Source organism: Astyanax mexicanus, chromosome 9, assembly GCF_023375975.1.
Source record: "Astyanax mexicanus isolate ESR-SI-001 chromosome 9, AstMex3_surface, whole genome shotgun sequence".
In the NCBI taxonomy this organism is placed as follows: Eukaryota; Metazoa; Chordata; class Actinopteri; order Characiformes; family Acestrorhamphidae; genus Astyanax; species Astyanax mexicanus.
The window spans coordinates 17661239-17683694 of record NC_064416.1 but is presented as its reverse complement, the minus strand read 5'-3'; the positions used below and the strand labels follow the sequence as shown (position 1 = coordinate 17683694).

At 36.4% G+C, this 22456-nt stretch overlaps 2 protein-coding genes across 4 annotated transcripts in view; both read right to left on the bottom strand.

The window, feature by feature from the left end:
* Positions 1-5500: 5500 nt before the first annotated feature.
* Positions 5501-14325, bottom strand: LOC103045650 (protein mono-ADP-ribosyltransferase PARP12). Its single transcript, XM_022679593.2, has 12 exons — positions 13934-14325; positions 12425-12560; positions 11415-11718; positions 11199-11306; positions 9849-9981; positions 9589-9757; positions 9388-9508; positions 8729-8825; positions 8340-8418; positions 7314-7444; positions 6966-7117; positions 5501-6704 (listed from the first exon to the last, which is right to left on the bottom strand). Exons 1-12 carry the CDS (start codon positions 14248-14250, stop codon positions 6421-6423), a joined length of 2031 nt encoding a protein of 676 aa, XP_022535314.2. The 5' UTR covers positions 14251-14325; the 3' UTR covers positions 5501-6420.
* Positions 14326-15668: 1343 nt separating this feature from the next.
* The window catches only part of srgap1a (SLIT-ROBO Rho GTPase activating protein 1a), a 126113-nt gene continuing 119325 nt past the window's right edge, over positions 15669-22456 (bottom strand). For 2 of the 3 annotated variants that reach the window (XM_022679590.2, XM_022679591.2), the window contains exons 21-22: positions 21779-22169; positions 15669-18839 (exon numbers count right to left, since the gene is read on the bottom strand). In XM_022679590.2, the coding sequence (XP_022535311.2) occupies positions 18462-18839; positions 21779-22169 (769 nt within the window). In that variant the 3' untranslated portion in view covers positions 15669-18461. Of the gene's footprint in view, positions 18840-21714; positions 22170-22456 lie in introns of all 3 variants that reach the window. The other variant, XM_022679592.2, reaches the window with a different exon arrangement.

Genomic DNA, 22456 nt, shown 5'->3' with positions numbered 1-22456 from the left:
TCTCGATTTCGAGAAATTGAAAGTGTAATCTGCAGCATGGACGCTGGGTGGCGCTATTTCTCAGAATGTGAGTCATTCCCACTACAGCCATTTCTTATTATACACAGTGATGCTGTTTCAAAAGTTTAAAAATCAGAATATTCTAATCTACAATCTGATTAAATCCACCAAAATAAAGATACAAACAAAACAAAAGTAATTAAACGGGCCTGCACTATGTGAAATTAGAGTATTTTAAGTATTTGGACACCTGCTCATTGATTCTTCTTTTAAAATTAAAGCTATTAAAGGGTTTATCCTGGTTTTGTTGGAGTAACTGTTTCTGTCCAGTAAAGCCTTTCCTCTAGATTTTGGAGCATTGCTGTAAGCATTTAATTCCATTCAGTGACAAGAGCTTTATTGAGGACAGTATGCTGTATGATCCCCACCCCTCAACAAGTATCAAAAGTATTGACATTTATTACCCGGATAGAAGTATAGATACTAGGGTTTGAAAATACTTATGTAGAAGTAAAAGTATCAAGTCAAGCTATTTACTCAAGTAAAAGTGTAAAAGTACTTGTTTTAAAACTACTTAAAGTGTGAATACGGAGCCCCTAAGGTGAAATCATGTTAAAAAAAATTTAATTCGTCCTTTTTTAAAAAATGTTCTGTTTAGTCAAATAAACTAGCAATTCAGCTTTATTTTAACACACTTTCAAGTTAGTAAAACTTCAGTAATATTCACACAACTTATTATTTTAAGTTAACCATAAGTATTAGCAACATTTTTAACAGTATTATTTAACTGCCAATACTGACAGTATATTGCTGGGGCAGAATAAGAGTAAACTCAGTAAAGAGAGAACTCTGTAGCTCTAAGCCAGCATACTGTGATCACTACAAACACAACAAAGTTAATGTGCTCTTACAGCCTACAACACTGAGGCCTGGCAATCTACACACATATTATATTACTGCACGCCCAGGATCAGGTAGCTTTGTACAACAGACAACACAAAGATGGTAAGTAAGGGAGAGACCACACCCAATATGCAAATATTGGCCTGGCAATCAACGTATATATTATAATTAGTGCACGCCCAGAATAAGGTAGCTTTGGGCAACAGACAACACAAAGATGGTAAGTAAGGGAGCGGCTACACCCAATATGCAGATATATGGTACCAGGAACCAATAGGAAAGCTGCATGAACCAACACTGTAGAAAGAGCTAAAAGTTGGTTGAAATCACATTTTTTCATTGGCTCAACAAACCTTTTTAAGTTTTCCGGTTGAAAACAACGGAGTTGTACTGGCCGGTGAGTTCACTCAACTTAATAACATTAGTTCTTCTGACTAAAACACAGAATTACTTTTTGGAGTGTTGGTGACTCACGCAGCTGAAAGTAATCCCCTTTAGTTTTTTGCTCCTTGTTATTATTAACTGTTATGTCGGTTAAAAAGTGTTTAGCCCAATGTGCCCACGGTTTTAAAGTTGTAAAAAGTACTCCAGTCTTTTCTAACTTGCTGCCTATCACTCTACCTCTCTGCATTTTCAAATCTTCACACTTTCATTTTTTTTAATCAATAACTTAAAAACGTAAGTTGAATAAACTTGGGTAAATTTGAATAACTCACAGGAAGTTAAGACAATATGTTATTTTAAGTTATTTTTATGTAAAACGAAGGAACTTGAGTTCAATATACTAAACTTGTCATGGCAATTGGAATTGAAAAGAACAAATAAGTTCACATAACTTAATGTGGCTGTAATGTTTTACAGTGCATTAAGACGTGGCCACAACGATCCTTTTGTTTCACAGCTAACAAAGCAAGCAGCTCTCAGGGGTTGTGCACAATATGACTACCTAAGGAAGATAAACCGGTCTGCATACTGTCAGCATCTGAGCTTTTAGTATGCAAATTAAGTCAAACAAAGTCAATTCAAGTACTTTTATTGTCAATACTGCTTATGTACAGAACATACAGAGGATTGAAATTAGATTACTCTTCTTCCCAATGTTAAAACAAGTACAGCAAATACAAATATAAATATAAAAGTATGAGAGACGCTAAATGTATAATACAACAAGGTCACAGATATAGACAAGAGACACAAGACAATAGTGCAATAGTGATGGGGCGATTAAAGAGGGAATGACAGTTCCATTGTTAACAGAACCTGTATAACATTAGTGCCATATAGTGGTATAAAAGCTTAAGGTTGGTAAAGTGAACGAGTGCATACACTTTAAATGTCACAGTCAAAGGGGAAATTAAGCATATTTTATTTAGAATTATGCCATGTCTCACTGCAAGAGACTCCAAAATATCTCTATAATTCATTCCAAGATTAAAATAAAAAATAAAAATAAACATTTTTTAAACATGATGTCACCTTAGGGGCTCTGTATATTAAAAGTTATGTAGCCTATAGTGCACTACCCCCACATTTTTTACACCAAAAATATTTGACGGTTCCCCAGTTTGTGGAGGGCTTGTTGATGCTAGTGCTACCCCTAGGATATCCATAGTGTTACTCCCCTGGGAGAGGGGATAGAAGATAATACCAAATTTAATGAACACAGGACACACTGAGGAGTGTTCCAACAGCATAACTTTAGTATGATGTTAATGATAGAAACATGCTTTAATATGAAAGAAATGAAGAATTTAAAAATGAAGAAATGATGAAATTATTAGCTTGCTCTTTGGTTTGACCAGTTCATATATATATTTGATGCACAATTTGTTTTTTCACACAGACCCATTATGCAATTAAGTATTAACAACTTATCTCATGTCCCATCTCATCTTAACTCCACATCAATCACATATTTATTTGATAAACCAGAACAACAACTTAACAAAACACATTAAAACAAACGAACATATTTAACTATTGTCATTAATATTACCCATTCTTTGACATACTAAAGTTATGCTGCTTTAAATACACCTCAGTGTGTTCGGAGTTCATTAAATGTGGTATTTATTTATTTATTTATTTATTTATTTATTTTGTGAGTGAATACCATAATTAATAAATGTACTGACAAAACAAACCGGTAAATTAAAAAAGTAAAGCTAATACAGGTGATCCGAACAGGTGCAGCACGCCTTGAACTTTTGACCTCACGTTCATTTCCTGTTAACCAGAGCGCGTGTTTCGAAACGCGCAGCATTAGTTACATTATATTTACACTGTAGAGTTTTTACTTCATAAACATCCAGAGTTTGAAAAAAGCAGACTGGTTTTGAACCTGCATGCGGCTCCAGGTGATGATGTTAACAGGTCTGATGAAGGTGCTGACATACTGACCTGGACCAAGCAAGGACAGAGGATGGAGATAAGAGAGGAAAAAGCGGCTCAAACAACGCCAACATGCTGCACAAAAGACGCTAAAAGTAAGAGCATGTGTTTTCTGTGTTGCTTTTTATAATGTAATGAATTTGAGGCACACTCTAGCCTTCCTGATATCTTTAGTGACGCTCATTTATTCAGCCCTGTGGAATAATAATGTTAATTAATTAGTAAAGGTGTTTAACAGTGAGGAGGAGTTTAGGGGTTTTAGAGTATGTGGTGTAAATGTGTATAAAGCTGTGTCTGTTGCTTGCTGCTTGTGTGCAAAACTTGCTCATAGTATAACTGTTGTTCACATTTAATTATGTGCATAGGTTTTTAGTGAGGGCAGTTTTTGATGGTCTACCAGGAGTTGCACAAGCTTTCTTTGCTGTCCACTGAAAAACATTTATCTCTAAAACAGCAACTTTACAGGAGAGACATAAACCTTCTAAACTTTCAAATGTAGTCAATGTCCACTGGACTATATATTCATCAATAAATGTTGACTCAGTGTAAGGGACAGTTTTGTATTGCTAATTATAAATATTATTTGAATCTTCTCATAGTGATACTTTACTTGGGTGTTTGACAGGGAAATGACATGCATTGTAGAGGCCTTTAAATCCGTCTTATTTCTTGGCAAATTCTATTAAAAATGTTTGTTTTAGGTATTTACTCTTTTTTTTTTTAGCCTAATTGCAGATTTTTATTTTATTTTAAATAGTGCTGCCAGGCCATTAAAAACATGCTCTGTGATTAATTAATCTAAATTAGTTGCATTTAATAACATTCATCACCAAAGTATTTTATTCTGTACAATTCAATAAAATTTTAGCTGAGGAGCGAATGAATTATTGAATGAATGAAGGAATGAATGAATAACTGGAATAGATTTAAAAGCTCCCTGTACTAAACATCAGTCAGTAACAGATGCTGTAAAAACTGTACTTCTTACAACTCTAGACCGATTTATTTTTCTAAACATTACAAAACTATTATAGAAGATGCCAAACGTATGCCAAACTACACTGTAATACATTTTTACATTAATAGCTGAAATATGTAATAATAATAATAATAATAATAATGCTCTGTAATAATTAAAATTGCCCTGCTTAAAATGTTTTAATATTTTACCATATTTTGATCAAAAGTTCATGTCCAAATAAATAAAAAAATAGATGTTCTTTATTATTGTAGTAAGTATAGTTATTATTTTTGTATACATTTTTTTTTTGGTCTGGGTGTTTTATAATGAAGAACAAAATAGCGGATTAGCCTAAAAGCTAAACTGCGATGCTAACTTTAGCTGAATTAATGGCTGGGGTTTAATAACAGGAAGATGGCGCTGTGCTGGTTAGATTAGTAGGTTCTGTGGTTTGATATTATATGTGGATTATAGCTATAGTTTACTCCAGTATTTAGCTATTGACCTTAAAACACCTGAGTGCAGCTAGCGGCACCTTTTGTTGACCTCAGCAGTAAGGATTGGAGGGTGTTGGCTTGGATGCTAACTGCTTTCCGAGATTATTAATTATTATTTGATATCAGAATGATGTCCCTGTGCTGGTTAGATATTGTAAGTTCTACTTTATGATATGTGTATGATGTCTGTACATTACTCTGCTCTTCAGTTATGAATGTCTAAACTCTGGCATAGGCTACAGTACATTTTTCACATTTCATGTGTAATCCATATTTATATCTGAATTCTGCTTTATTCCTCAATTCTGTGATACAGTCTGTGTTTTCTGCCTTGTGGAAATCATAGGGCCCCAAGTAGTGAATATTGTGAAAAGGCATTCATTTTTTAACAGCACACTTGCAGTTTCTTGTGTAATACACACAGATCCATAAGTACAGAGGGAATATATGCAACTGGTTGCCAAAGAGCACAGCAACAAGCACAAGGCCATTGCCATGGTTGCAGCCTCCTCTTACTTGTACAAACACAAATCCCCCAAGACACCTATTGTTTTCAGCAACACCTGCCGCTAACAATGTATAGAGTTCAGTTAAGTTCATTTAAACAGAAACGCTGTAATATATACAGTGCTGCCAGGGAAGAACAATCCCTTTTAGTTTTCTAAAGCAAGAGTGTGATCAGGTTCAACAATGAACAATCACCACACATTTCTCAACAAACAGAAAAAAAAGACTCATCAAGGGAATGTGAATACATTGTACATGTTTAATTAAGCACTGATTCAAAACATACTAATAGTTTTTCCTTCACTCATTATTTATTTATCTTCATTTAAGAATAGTGTCAGTCACAGCTGGCATTCAGAAAGCTGTTGTACTTCACAGAAGTGATCAGGTTATGCATTCGGTGGTTACATAATTCTACAAATACAAGTAAATCACATTGTTTTTTTTTTCAGCAATTCATAACGCATCATACACCACTCCATTAAATAATTAGAGGAATTAGTTTTTATAGTTACATATGATGATAACATCATAAAAAAAAATCAATGTCTGTAATAGTAAATATCACTTGTATACTTTCTATACATACATTTGTAATGCATTGTTTATATAGTGTAAATAACAGAAAATATTTTGCCAGTACCAATTTTAAGCAGCTAGTAATGGTAAAAACAAGGACACGTAGTGTCAAGTGCCTAAAGCTATTGAGGTACTATTGAGCTATTGAGGTACTAACAGCATCCCCTTGTGGAGTATCTTCATCCAGACGTTTGTGAATTAGTGAGTTAAAATTGAGGTCAGAAAAGTGCTTCTCTAAAAAATAATAATCATAATAATCATAATAATCATAATAATAATAAGAAGAAGAATAAGAAGAATATTAATCATGATAATACGTTTTGATTATCACACAAGTGCATCACAGTACAGATTTGAGCATAAATAGTCAAATTATAAAGCTAAAATAAAAAACCTAACACCTCACACAGGTTAGACTTATTTAAGATTAACATGTCGACTGCAGCTATTTTGTTTAATGTTCTGTAAAATACATATATAAGATGTATTTAAATATAAATGTGTTAAGTAAAAATATACCTAATGTGCTGAAATAAGTCTTTAAACTAAGCTGTACCACAATCCTCACATCTCTGTTTATGCTTAAGAAATCAAACATCTGGACTGCTCTGGACCGTACTCAATGATGAACTCAGGGTAGATCTGGTACTTCTCAAAGATCACAAAAATGCTGGGATTGCTTTGGTCATCAACACAGCTGTCATAATAGCCTTTGCCCGCAGTTTTAGCAGGTGGGCGAACAACTTTACTGTTGCCCAAGGTGTAGTGGCCCACCAGAACCCGTGCCACAAACATGGTCTTTTTGGTGTTGCTTCCTGGCTGAGCATACGCATCAGAGTAGGAGGCATCTCGGGCAAAATAACTCCCTGAATAAAACATTAAAAAAGCATTTCATGTGCAATAAATACACCTCAAATGAACAGCTGTTTCAAAATTCCACTAAATTTTGAGCAAACCTGGTGAAAGTATGTAATTAGTTTATTTAATCTTCTAAGTGATAAACGCCTACCATATATAATCTTGCATAACATTTGTATACTACATTTAATGTTTTTCCTGATGTTAAATTAAGCAAATCAAAATGTATACTTAGTGTTTTCTTAGAAAGTTAACTTGTCTACTCTTACCTTTACCATATACTGTGCCGTGAGTCCCACAGATCCTCCAGTCAAAGTTCTGCTCACAGATGGCTGGTACTAGAGATTGAACTGTACCATGGAACAATAGGCGTTCCTCCACATTTCTCCCTCCATTCCTCTCTTTCATCTGTTCTTTCTGCCTATTCAAAAGAACATTTAAAACAGTTAACAGTGCCTAGAGCTTTATAACAATATGTAATTCACATCAACAGACTTCTGTGTCATATCTATAGACCTTTTTATCACATATGTAAGTTTTATAACATCAGTGACCTCATTAAACAAACGTTCCATGATAAGCATTCATACTCATAAACAGGCAGACTTTGACCTTACCACTGGTAGACCCTCCACAGGGAGCTGTTCTGGTTCCTCTGGATGCTGCCGATTGTGTATTTAGCCATAGTCTGCTGAAACAGCTTCTCTAGCATCAGGAACTCCGCATCTGTTTTGGCCAAAGGAACCAACTACCAAGCAAAGTTCAAATTATGCTTTAGCTCATAAAGATGATCAAACACTTCATAACGTCGGTCAACAACTACACTATTGCACATAATAAATAGGCCAACAATAAGACAACTTAAACACTTGGGCGTCAGTTTTACAGATAGGGGATTAAGCGTAATCATAGACTATCATAGACAATCTAAATTCTAAATGGTCTGCAGTCCAAGATTAAACTTCCCTGTCTGGGAAACCAACCACTAAAAGTTTATCTTTTAAAATAAACCTTACTAACATATGACATTTATGACATTTTTGGTTCTTAGAAAAGAGCTGGAATCATATAATAATAATAATGATAATTTTGGGTCCTTAATAAAGCCCTATATGAATTAATAAATAATTAAATATTTTTTATGACATTTTATGACTTTTATGACATTTTTTGTTCTCTGAAAATAACTGGATTTAAATTGAAACTTTGCATTTTGTGAAGATTCTTTACACTTTCAACAGGTTCTTCACACTCATACATCTCATTTAGAATAACGGCTCTGTAAATTAAAGGTGCTTTAACAGATTAATTGATTGGTAGGTAGATGTGTGAGATTTATAACTTATGATTTATTACTATTATAATGAAACCCAGCAAAGTTGTTCCCAATTTACAAGTTTAAATGGTCAAAACCTCTTTCTTTAATGAAAAAATATATATATTCAGGGACCCGAATGTGCTTCTTTCATTGAAAACTTAAATAACTATTTGAAGCACATTTCTATTTATTTTTTTGCAGTGGATTCTAAATCAAATGCATTGCTATTTTGGCACCTTCATTCTGTAATACTGTATATTTTTGCTTAAACAGCACTGGCTTTCAACCAGACCAATACACAGTGTATGAATGTGTATCCATCTACCTTGTAGGAAAAGTCAGGCAGGGCTCCTCTATCCCAGTGTGCAGGAACCACCACTGTAGAGGAGCTGCTGGAGCTTTCACTGATGTGAAAAACACAGACAGGCCACAGAAAGTGTCAGGGTTAAATTTGCCCCAGGTATTATTAGTGAAAATAAAATGTTTGTTAATATATGATTATTCAATGGAAGAGCTCAAATATGAATATCCTTCTGGAGAAATAAACAACACAGTAGGTCTAAGAATGTCAGATGTACTTATGTCTTTCTGAGCATACTTAATTACATGGCAAACATCACATCCATCTACTATGATGGAAAATAAAGTAATTCTCAGTAGACTATGCTACTCTACAGTGAATTGTAACTGCAGCTGGTGGCTTCAGGATCATACCTTTTCAGCTTGTTCTCCACCTCGAGACCTGAGACAAACCGAGGCCTTCTCCGAATCTCTCTTTTGGTTTTGTACAGAACGTTTTGCTGAAACATATCTGGAGATTAAACATATCATTATCATTAAACAACAAAAAATGAAGCAACAAAATCATAATTTTTGTAATACAACAAGGACCTTTACATGCTCTTCAAAATCTGATTACCAGAACAGAATGCAATTATCAGATTTTTGCTTTTAAAGACATTATGTAAACATAATGTAAAAAAAACAAAAATTTAAAACATCGAACAGCAATATGAAAATGTATCATCTAGAAGTTTTTTTTTTTAAATGCTTTAGTTTCGGTGTCGTTTCACCTATCTTGCAGGCTCTGTGTAAAATTCTGCTCACTTTTTTCCCCACTATACCATGGTGTGGTCTACACTCATGCATGCATTAAAGAATACCCTAGTTAAAAGTTTACAGTACATGGACTGAAACATATTATTACTAAGCTAAAATCCTGCTATCTTGATCGGGTTGCTTGATCTGATATTTTGGCCTTACTTCTATCTTAGAAATTAATTTATGCTGAGCTACTTGAATAATCAGAGAACTGCAGTAATCTGAATATGAAGTGATTTATGTGGTTATAATACAGCAACATTGTAGAGTACCTTTCAAATACAGAACATAAGTGTGGTTCTCAGAACTGACAGGAACTTCACTTTGAGGGTCAGCTTGGTAAACGTTCTCCAGAGACTGAGAGGTGAGAGGGGTTTCATGCTTTGTGTCCATCTACAGAGATCAGACAAAACAATCAAGTTAACAATCAGCCACTTTAGCTTCAGTGGAGAATCTAAGGAAAAGCTACTGACCCCTTGACCGTATTCAGTCCAAATTCCTTGTTCGTTCTTCCAGTACCAGAGCCACTCTGTGGTCAAGATAAAATTGGGAGGTTTGGTAATTGAAGATGCTGTGGATAGACGCCGCACTGGTGCCCTTCCACATGTCATCGAGATGAAGTTTACTGCCTGAGGTCCTGGACTAAGAGAAAATAAGATAACAAAGTAAAACAACTCAAATTTTACAGTTAAAGAGCCTACATATAAAATATCACATATAAAAAAAAAATAACCTCGCATCATTAGCAGGGTTACAGAAGGCCTTCTCAATCTCCTCCACATTATTCAAGTCTTTCCATGTCTTTCCATCCTTATCCAAAACCTGCCATTTATAAGGCAAGTGATAATGAACACGAACACACTTGTCTGAAAAACACAATAGGAAAAGTAAAATTTAGAAAAAGCAACAATGACACGAAAGTCCGTAAATTTTAAGAATTTAGGGGCCTCTCTGCTGAGAATTTGTAATGGCACAAAGCATCTGGAGAATAAATGTATAGTATATTTTTGTTAATTTTGTTTATTTATATAAAAAACACTGTTATTGTCAGAATGTTAATGGGTGGTCATGCCAGGACACTGATACCATTTATTAGAAATATTTTGTCTCCTCCTAACTGCTTTTAATTCAAGAGAAAAATATTAGAAACTGCTCCTTCAAATGATAACGGTGATGTGATATAGATATTTGAGTGATAGATGATGCCATAGAAGAGTCATTTTTGGTTACATGATTAATCATGTTTGTAACAGAAAACTACAGTAAACACAATGTCATTAGGCAAAAAAAAAGGTACAAAAAAGCTTCCTGCTGTCTAAAACATTTTTATGACCGTTATATAATAATAATTTATTTTTAAAAACCTTAATACGGTTTTAGATGTAGTAACATTATTATTTTATAACCATTACTGTATTTGTATTGTAAATAGTATGATCCCTAGTTCTTATGAACACCATCAGGGTTCAGTGAATGAGGGTGATTTCAGAATTCAGTTCTCAAAAAGTCATTTTAAAAGATTATAATTTTGTAGAATGCTTAATAATGTTTAAGTATTTGAGTTGTTTGACCAATATTTTAAAGGAATTCAGGATTGGGACCTAAATGTTGAATAATTGTAAAAGTATTTAAAACAGCATGTTTTTTTTTCTTTTAAATTTAAAGCTGAAGTATTTATAAATAATTATATTTATTGTATTATCCTGGAACATTTATCCATGTCATTTGTTAATTCTAAAAACAGGGTGGTCTGGTAGGCTTGTTAGATGTAATACTTCTCTTCATTTTTGTATCTCTGGATTAAACTAAATTAACAAAACAATATACTAAAAAACACAGAATTTCACATAGATCTTAATATTGATTATTTTCTTTATATAGATAATTTTATTTGCTCATATTCTGTTTTAAAATTACTTTTCCACATGCTCCACATGTGCAATTACTCATTTTCACAGCAGATGTCTCTAAATCACCAAATCTTACTGACTGTCACTATAAAGAAAAGAATCTAAGCGAGAGTGAATAATGGATAAGCAGATACGCAACTATTTAAGTAATATTAAATAAAGCATGAGTTTACCTTTAAAGCTGCATCCTTTACGGATGAAGAAAAGGCAGATTTCATTCGAGTCAATTTCACTCACTGACTTGCTGCTCTGCTTTGGACTTTGTCCCACAGATAGAGAAGCTGAAATGAAAAGAAACACAACTGTTGGTAATGTAAAAGATAAGCAGAAGTAATAACATAGATTAAATAACAAGGACACTTTTTGTAGTTTTCTCCAGTTTATCTGACCTGCCATGGGAACAGATGGGGTTTCTTTCTCAGGCTGTATTAGAAAAGGTCCCCTTTCTTTGTGGGAGGAGATCAGAAACCTGTTTTTGTAGATCTTGCAGACGTTGTGAATGTTTTCGGGGCTGAGTCCTCTGGCATTCAGGATTTTCATGGCGGCGGCATCAAAGGAATGAGCTCGTTTACAAGCAGCTGCAAATTTACAGTCATCCTGCAGGAAGTGCTGGCAGAGGTGCAGGTTTTTGCAGGACTTCGGAAACTTACAACTGCCATGTTCTCCATTCCCTTTATTATAATGAGAGCAAACCTAAACTCAAAATACATGAGAGTCAAATCAGATCAAGAAATACATGATATGGACACAAGCAGACATGAGATGAGAGAGATGAGACTGTTAGTGAGAACTCGAGCGAAATGTCCAACTAAGCTTGTTTAATGTATTTACATTGTACTAAAATACATGTATTTTTAATGGGCAAATGTGGCTCTAAAACAGACCTAGTGCATCACAAATTATGCAACATTAAAATTTTAATATAAAATTATAGCCATAATGAATTTTAGAAAAATGTTTTTTGGGGAGGTGGTGGGTTACTTTTATAATTTTAAGTAGATTTGAAAGAGTACTTTAGAACTTCTACATAAGTATTTTAAACTTTAGTATCTGTACTTCTACCTGAGTAATGAATGTAAATAGTTTTGACACCTGTGTCCAAAAGTACTGGACGGAGCATCCTCATTCCACTGCTTATTTAACATTGCTCTACTGCTCCACAGCTCATGTCCCTTTTAGCCACGCCCAGGCATTAGGCATGGTGCTGATGGGTTTCGTGTTGTTCATCTTCTCCAGAGTGTTTCTATTCTATTGGCAGTTTAAACTTCTCTATGAAAATATTATAAGCTGCTTGTCTGTCTGTGGGGGATGTATGTGCAGTCATCTAAATTGCCTATTTATAAATGAGTAATTGTGTCTACATAACTTTTGTACTCCGTGTTAAATGAGTCAGGCTCACCTCTGGCAGTAAGGAAGGGTCATTTTGCAGCAACAGCTGAAAAAGTTCAGTCTTCCCAAGGAACTGAAGTCCTGCTTTGTTCAGAATAACTGTGTTATAGGAGTGATCTATGGCGTGGACTTTATGGCATTTTGCCCTAAGAAAAAAATGAACATTTAAACAAAAGTTTAAACATAAATAAATATTTTATTCCTCTATGGCACACATTTAGAATTATTTTAGCCCACTTTTTGTCAGCCCTATTTAAAAGTCATGGACCTCTCAAACCTTTAACACAATAGTCGTCAGTTATGGTCCCAAGGACTCTCATACCTGCTCTCATACACTTGATTCATATGTGTAACTGGGTATTACCTGCTGCCTCTGTACATTAACAAGGTGATCATTTCAGTCAGGAGTATTGAAGCAGAGAAATCCCCAGAACCAGAGCTAAATACTGCTTTATATATATTTAACATACTTTTTATGTTAATAGACACTTAAAATCTTTTTATTAGGTTATTATGGAGCCCCTGATGTGACATGGTCAACACGGCCAAAAAATGGTGCGCCAAGTACTGGGTGTGGTGAAAGCCTAACACTGGTTGTAGTGAACACCAGATACTGTGTGTAGTGAGCGGCGGATACTGTGTGTAGTGAGCGGCGGATACTGTGTGTAGTGAGCGGCGGATACTGTGTGTAGTGAGCGGCGGATACTGTGTGTAGTGAGCGGCGGATACTGTGTGTAGTGAGCGGCGGATACTGTGTGTAGTGAGCGGCGGATACTGTGTGTAGTGAGCGGCCGATACTGTGTGTAGTGAGCGGCGGATACTGTGTGTAGTGAGCGGCGGATACTGTGTGAAGTGAGCGCCAGATACTGTGTGTAGTGAGCGCCCGATACTGTGTAAAGTGAGCATCGGTTACTAAGTGTAGTAAGCACTGTACATTAGATGTCGTGGGCACACTGTGTAGTGCTTACCAGATACTAGGTGTAGTGAGCACTGGATACTATGTGTATTGAGCGCACTGTGAAGTGAGCACCAGATACTTGGTGTAGTGAGCACACTGTGTAGTGAGTACTAGATACTTGGTGTAGTGAGCACACTGTGTAGTGAGCACTAGATACTTTGTGTAGTGAGCGCAAGACAGATCAAGTAAACACTTAATACTTGATACTAAAAAAAATAAACTATGTTCAATGGCCCACATGTCTTTGTTTGTTCCAGATATTTTGTAGTGAGCACCATTTTATCAAGTAAAAAAGGAACAAAGATAGATATTACTTATTGCAGGTATTTTGACCTATGTGGTGTTAGTTCCTGAAAGGATTTCTCCACCCCAGGTAAAACAACTTCCCCCACTTTATGGAGACATGTCTGTGACATTATTTTTAATACATTTAAACACAAACCATTTTTAATAACTATAAAGATATGTGGGCAATATAACAGATTAAAACCATGCACATATGTTTAAAAACAGACTACACTACATTTCTCCTTTCATTAATTGGAGACTGTTTATACTCACCCATACGTGCAGTTTCCACACACGTAATACCTGCAGAGGTGCAGGTCGTGGCAGTTCACACACGGACCGGACTGGTTTTGGCACAGTCTGAGGTCTGTTTTAGCGATGATCTCAGAGTCTGGACTCAGCAGGAGGTCTCCCCTCTTCTCTTTACCTTTAACAACCAGGAACTTGTCGAAGTCGTTGAGAACGTCCAGCAAAACTTCATCAGCTATTGTAAAGTGCTGTCTTAACATCTGATCCAGGGTTTTAAAATCCACACTGCCCATCTGCTGACAGACACTGCGGTACATGTAGGCTGACAGTGAAGAAGACATGCTTGTAGCTACACGACTTTCAGCTGCTGCTGCTGCTGTTCACCAGAGCGCTTTCTGCACTGCTGCTCCCACTGCTCCTCATTTCCACAGAAGTGAAACTGAGAGCTGGGTTTCTTTTCCTGTTCTTCCAGCAGATAAGAGAACATGCTTCTGCAGATAAGAGAACATGCTTAATTGCTTATGGAGATTAACACAGATGGACACACCTCTTACTAGACATCAGATACCTTAGAACTTATTGGAGAATGTGTAGCATATTTTACTGATTTCATTTTACATTTTCAGCAGAAAAACAAGCAGGCAGTAGGCTGCTCACAGCTCTGTGCTTCTTTTCAGACAGAGAAGAAGAATGTGTTAAAATTCTGTTAAACTGCTGTAATTAATCCCTCAAACATTTACAATCTCTAAACAACTGCCCTACATGAACAAGTATATTTCTACACTCACTTATTTCTGTACTTGTATATTAAATCATGCTATATTTTGACGTATTTAGGTACTTCTATACTTATTGATTTATCTTATTTCACTTTTTTTTTCTTCTGAAATTTAGCATTTACTTATTTCGGTCTGCCTATATATATATATATTTACTTTTTTTTACTCTGTATTTTAACATTTACTTATTTCTTAGTATTTACTTGTATAAAATATGTTACTAATGACATATATAATAAATAATACATACGTTTATTATTATTATTATTATTATTATTATTATTTATAGTAACAATAATATCAATCATATAATTAGTACATGGAATCACATAATTCCATGTACTCCATCTGCTGTTTAGCAGTGAGCAAAACCTTTAATTATAGGTGTTTTAACAGTGACTGTAAATAAGCATATGGTAAAAGTCATTTAACTTATTTGTGGCTGTGAACTCTCTCTTTTTCACAGTTAAAACGTACACGGTTTCTTTATTCAAATTAGTATTTTTTTTGGTATGATGTGTAATTTGTGCACATGGGAATGGGAGTTTTCAGTGTAAGGGTTTCTTCGTGTTTATTGGAAGAATTGTAGATTTTGATTAATTAATTGAATACTCTGATATTTTTTAATCATTTTCAATTGTTAAGATGTTTTTTTTGTACAAAAATAGTATGATATTGTCTGCATAGAGATTGATTTTATGCTCCATTTTGGTTTTTGAATTCCCTTAATATTTGTGTTTTTTCAAATCGTGAAAATATTTTGAAACTGAAGTGTACAATTATCAGGGGTTACATCATTCTTACAGTCAAGATGAATTTATGTCGAAGTTTGTGGGTTACTAAGCACACCAAAATTTACTTACTTACTTATAAGCACTGAACGTTTCCCTTTTAAAGAGTAGGAGAAAAATATGTTTTAGAGAATTTTGTTGAGATCTCTGATGACAGATATTGAGAAATTACATCACAAGACATTAACAGACTGACCAAACTAAGTTCTTTATTAGAAAGACACAATCCAGGAAGCAGCCTTCTCCCACCCCTCATCCTCCACCCCTGCAGATCTCTACCACTTGTTAGGATGTTACATGCCAAATATACAGTCCTATACATAAAAGTGCAATGTCACAATGAATAAGCATAATCTTTATTTGATCATTCTTACTGATTAATAATAATGCATTCAGTGTCTTTTCCTATGCACTGCACTGGGTCTGAAACATGAACGCAACAGCACAGAGGACGTAGGTTTGAAGTTCCTCTAAAACAGCTTTTAAAGGCACTTTCACAAGTCCGTACTACAGATGTACATGGACACACACTGAGAGAACAGCAATCGAGTTACGGCTCTGCTACTGTGCACAGTCGTGTAGGGAGACATTGCTTTTTACACATCTAATAATAAAGCCTTTTCAGTCTGCAATGTACTGTACACCATCTTACAATAAAAAAAGAACCTATATTAAAATGTTATCATTACAATTCAACAGTTAGTCATTAAAAGGCAAAATAGTTGTTTAATATACATATTTTCCCTCCATTTCTTACATGTAAATAAAATTAAAACTTCTATATATAAGCACATGATACATGGTTATCAGTCAGTACAAACACACACACACGACCACACACTCCCACCCACACACCACTCTGACCCATTTGTGCTCAACCTATGCCAACAGTATTTTTGGAACCATTTTAGTTCATAAAAGAATTAACTGCTAACTGCATCTGATATTAATCAGCCATAATATTAAGACCACTCAGAGGTGAATAACATTGAATGACATTGATTATCTAGAATATATCCAGTGGCACCTGTAAAAGTGTAAAAATCTGAAGCACTGTGGTGGCTAAAATTTCAGTCAGTGGAACAGTGACAGGGTCATGGGTGTCCAACACTCACTGATGCAAAAGGACACCTTTAGAGGTGGATTGTGGATTTCTTGATGAGACGCTGCTCTTTTGGCAGCTTTAGGGGTCTACACTATATCTGGAAAGGTAGTTTTAATCTTATGGCTGATCAATCTGTAACACATGCTGATTCAGACACTTCAGACAGCTGTACAAATCTGTTTGCAGTTTCATATATTAGGTCTCAGATCGAATCCCAACACTGACACACAATAAGAATGTGAAAAATGATAAGATGGAATTTTTTTTACAGTAACAGTCGGTGAGTCCATGGCTATTGGCATGATTCCTTTGTTTGGTGAAACTACAGAAATATTGCCTCGAGTCTTTCCCAAAGACATTTAAAGTTATTTGCATATCACTAATAATAACTAAAACAGCATTAGAAATCATGCTCTAAAGCTAAGAAAGTCTGAGAGAGTGAAGAGCGAGTTTTGACCAGTGAAGTTAGTGAAATTCTGTACCATCTCTATAAGTAGTGCGTGTGTGTTGAGTGCCCTGTTCTTTCTGGCTGCTAAACTAAACCATTTGCGAGACTACTTCACAGCATTCTGACTGGAGAATGACCTTACTAAGTTAATGTGGAAAGTGTAGTGTTCCTGCAAATAACTATTTCTTTTGTAAAAGCAAAAGAGATCATATTGTGTTTTATATTCTAAATCTCTACATTTCAGTCAATAAGAAAATTAGTTAAAAGTACTAAACTGAGAAACTCTGCTTTATTAGGTTATTTAACTCTTATGGTCGATAACTGCGCATATACATATCATTACTATGATTACTATCAAAAATATAATATCCAAAGTAAAGCCCTGCACACACTTACACACTTAGTTGCTTGGCCTAAAAAAGCCAACTGCCTTCCAGAATTAGAAAATAGCAGCCTTTTTAGTTTAGTTTTTCAAGTGGCAGTGCTGCGTTCTTACCAGTCAACCACATTCATTGCTTTTTAACTCACTATCTACAATGCTCAAGGGCAACTTCAGCACAGAAACTGCATTTCCCACAATCCAAAGGCTGTAAACAGAGGACAAAAAGACCCTGCTTTCTTGCATTTCTGTATTATTCACATTTAGCAGTGCTCTACTGGATCTACACTACCAACATATACTGTAGTTCTTCTAATCACACAGGAAGCCTTTGTGATTTGTTGCTTTCTTTGAATCAGAACGTCTTGATCTAGATCTAGTTTCTTCATCTCTTTTATACTGAGAATTATAGAAGAACCTAAGAGATTATATATACATGCAAGACGAACACTGATCAGACGAACATCAAGTGAACTGCTTTCTGTAAACCGCATCTGATCCGAGAATGTCTCTTGCTTTTCTGTTGTGGATGAAAGTTCACATCTAGTTTTGAGAAACAATAGAGAGCCTTGTAACCACAGAAAAGGTGGCTGTCTTCATTACAGTTTATAGCTGACCTGTATAATAATTATTAGCACATATAATATTAGCTTACACTACTACGTAAACAATGCTCTGCTCATCCTGTTCAGAGCAGGATTCCCAAGCTCCGGTTGAGGGTGAGAGTCTGATGAGTGCTTCGGCTCATGCTGGAGGCTCATAAACTCTTTCTGGAGCTGTAATGTAGGGTTTAGTCCAGTTTTCACGTAGAATTTGCAAAGGGTGTTACACAGAGGGAGATATATATCCATATAACCATATATATGAGAGCTGAACGCTGAATGGTCAGTGGCTTTAAAATCCTTTATTTAAAAAGAAAATGAAAAAATACTCCTGCTCCCCCTGCTGGCTGCACTAATTTCACACCAGTTTTCCTTTACCAGGCTAAAAATGGTCCTGTGGTTCTTTGTCTTTGTCTCTCTTTCTCTCTAAGCTCGTCTCAGTTTTGGCTCACATGGTGCAGGACTTGTCCAGCGGATCGTGGGGAGGGGGCGCCGGAGGCTGGGCCGGACCGGCCTTGGGCAGCACCACCATAGGCTTGGGCCTCAGGGCTGGGGGCTTAAGCTGGACCCCCATGCGCGGGGCGGAGGCAGGTTTGAAGGTGCTCATGGTGTCGCTGGTGGAGCGGCGCATGGGCAGGTCCGTGGCAGCCGGACGCAGCAGCAGAGCGGGCAGCTGACTCAGAGACTCGCTGGAGCTGGCCGGCGTGGGAGCGTTCTTCATCTGCTCCAGGGTGTCCAGCACCACGTCAGGAGCGTGCTTCGCCGTGCTCTGCCTCTCCAACTCGCGGAGTTCATTCAGAGCCGTGTTCATGGTCTCCTCTATATCCTAATGAGAAAGAGAAGGAGAAAGAGGTCAGTATTATCAGATCAGAATACTGTACATGTTTTTGGGCATTAAATTAAAACAACCAATTTTTACCATTAGTATTAGATAAAATACTATACAACAGAGCTTTGGTGATTAGTCGATTAAATATTAGTGGCAATTAGTCACATGGCAAAATGATTGGTGTGTAAAACATTTTCCTAATATATTAGTGGCATTAAAAATTTGACCTTTAAATGACAAAAATATCATTTAGAACTTTTGGTTAATATTTTGTCCAAAGTAAATAGTTATCATGCTATAAACAGCATAATTAGCGCTGTTTTATTGAATGTAGTGCATTACATTTTGAAAAAAAAAAAAGATTTTATAAAGCGATGTTCTTCAGTCCTGGTCTTGGCACCCCCCTTCCCACAATGCTGTCTGCAATTCTAAAAGGGCTTGTTAATTAGCGGATTAGTTGAATGAGGAGGAAAAGCCATACAACATTTGCAGGGTGGGGGCGCCAAAAGAAGGACTGAGGAACCATCGTATTCACAGTTCTATGCCAGATCTCCCGTTTCTTACTATAATCAACCACAACACAACTTGGGATTATTAAGCATGTATTAAATTAGTATAGAATAAAGGAATGTGTGTTCACAAGAACATGTCTATGGGCTTATAATTTAACATACGGCTCTGAAAAAAATTAAGAGAGCTCTCAAGTTTCTGAATCAGTTTCTCTGATTTGGATTTTGCTATTTATAGGTATATGTTTGAGTAAAATGAAAATTTTTGTTTTATTCTATAAACTACGGACAACATTTCTTCCAAATTCCAAATACAAATATTGTCATTTAGAGCATTTATTTGCAGAAAATAAGAAATGGCTGAAATAACAAAAAAGATGCAGAGCTTTTAGACCTTAAATAATGCAAATAAAACAAGTTCATATTCATAACGTTTTAAGACTTCAGAAATCAATATTTGGTGGAATAACCCTGTTTTTTAATCACAGTTTTCATGCATCTTGGCATGTTCTCCTCCACTAGTCTTATACACTGCTTTTGGATAACTTTATGCAGTCGTTATGCAACTTCAGCTTGGTTTAATGGTTGTGATCATCCATCTTCCTTTTGGTTATATTCCACCGATTTTCAATTTGGTTAAATTAGAGAAAGTTTCACACCTTCCCTCAGATCTCTGCATACTGCAACAAATTTAAAACACAAAATCTAAATGTGAAAATCTCCCAGCTGACAGTAAGGTAATGGATTCTGGGAGTTCTGGGAATGTCCTCAGTCTGAACTCTTCTGTTGTCATTAGTCTACTGCAGCAGATGCTGCGGGAGCTCACAGTCATCAACAGCACGGCCTCTCCCGCTCATTACTGATACGCTACTGAGAGCCCAGCAAGACTCAGAGCTAATTATACAACATTACTCGACATTCTCCAGGTCCCACACTGCCTGTCCAACAGCATCCGCCCCATGTAACAGGTCTCCGTCACGCTTCTACAGCGTACACACAAGACAGGAAACCACAGCACTCCACACAGGATACTCATAATGAACTAACCATCTGCAGAATGCTATAGAGATCGATCATGATACAGACCATCAGACCAGAGGCATGGTCAGTACCTTTTAGAATGAGATGACTGAAAGACTGAAAATCATCTATACAGCATTATTCTGATCAAACTCAGCATGTAGTATGACTGGCAGTTTTGACTTTGTCTATGGTGTACATATTTTGTACCGTATATTTATTAAATTACATATAGCTTTCAACTTAAAATGACAAGTTACATAGAAGATTTGCAGATGTTAATTGTTAACGGAATAATAGGTGTCGATTCTGATGAATAAATAGAGTGAGTTATTAATGAGTGGCCACTAAATAATTAGCACTTATAAAAACGTTTACAGCTTCTTTAGTAGATAACTAGTAGGTAGAAGATTCCAATTGAAAAAATAGTATGTACTGGAATAATGGGTAGATTCAGAATACAGGGAATAATTACAACTAGATACCTATTAATATGCAACAAATGTTCTGTACTTTCTGAATAGTTACTGTAGGTATGTAACTACAACAGATACCTACTGAATAATTTGTATGAGCTTAGTATTTAGCACACACTTAAATTTAGTAGGTGTAAAATAGGGCCCAATTCTATTTCTAATTTGAACCCCTAATCCTTGATTTCCGGTGTAATGCTTTCCAAAAGGAAGGAGTGAAATCCTCCCTTCAAGACCCTTTATAGACATCATATGTCTAGAAAAGGGGGCAGGTGGTACAGCAATTAATTATTATTGTCCAGCCCTTAATTAATTAACTTTGATTAATTTTCCATTCCACCTTAAATGATACAGCCTGTGCTGTCTGTTGCACCATTTAAGGTGTATAGCTAGCTACATTTACTGTTCCAACTTAAATGATGCAGCTTCTGCGGTGTGTTGCACCATTTAAGGTGGAACTGGAAAATTAGCTAGCAAGGTAACCTATCTACAGCCATGCTAAATGTTCAACAAACCAAAAGTCAGTTCAATTACGGACCTTGAATTCTCTGCTTTGCTTCTACTAATAATTTTTACTATACATAAATGAATGACCATTGGTTACCAATGGGTACGTTCTCTCACTCTTGTATAACCAATAAGATGTAACCACACCCTCCTAAGGTGTTATAAAAAACTCCTGTAATCTTGACTTTTGCAAAGTCCTTTAGAGGATGCTTCCTGGTTGTGATCTGTTTAATAAATATTGATTTAAGGAATTTAAGCGTGCTCTGAATGGAGCCTGTAACTTGTTTTCTTTTGTGTGTGTGTGTGTGTGTGTGTGTGTGTACTGGAGCAGTGAATCATTAGTAACAGGAGGCAGTCACTGACTATGTTACAGGGCAGGGCCTGCAGCGCATGGTGTGAGGGGCGTCGTCGCTCGCCTCCCGCTGACCTGTGCGATGCTCTCTGGGTCCAAACCCTTGCCGTGTGACTCGGAGAAGCCCGTGTACTGGCCCGAGGAGGTGGAGCGGCGGATGGGGGGGCTCTCCAGCTTCTTCAGGGACTCGTGGCGGCTGATGTTGGTCAGGCTGCCGTGGCCCATGCGCCTGCGTCTCTCAGGACTGTCGATGGGCACGGGGCCCCGCCCCCGCATCAGCTCCCGGGGGCTGTAGTGTCCCAGCACTGGGGAGCCACGGTCAGGGTTTCCATGGCTGCCGTGGCTGCTGTGACTACTGTGGTTACCATGACTACTGTGGCTCTGGGAGGGATGGACCATGCAGTGGGGGTCGCTGGGTCGCGCCGGGGGTCTGCGGGTCGGGGGGTCAGTTCTCTTTCTGTGACGGCTGAGGGGGGGAGGGGTCAGAGGAGAAAGAAGAAGAAATACATTTAAGAAAATGCCCCACTGATGGGTGAGTGTGCATGGATTAGTGCATGTCATTGTTTACCATGTTTTTTTTTTTTATGTCCACAAAACAAACAGTTTATAGTAAAAGTGAACTACTGTTATTATATTAGTAAAATAATATATAATATACGTATAGTATATTAGTTAAATACAATGTCTACTGAAAAACAAGGCCACCACCTCGATTTAACTAAGAAAATGGGTAAGAGCCTGCCATTGGTTAAA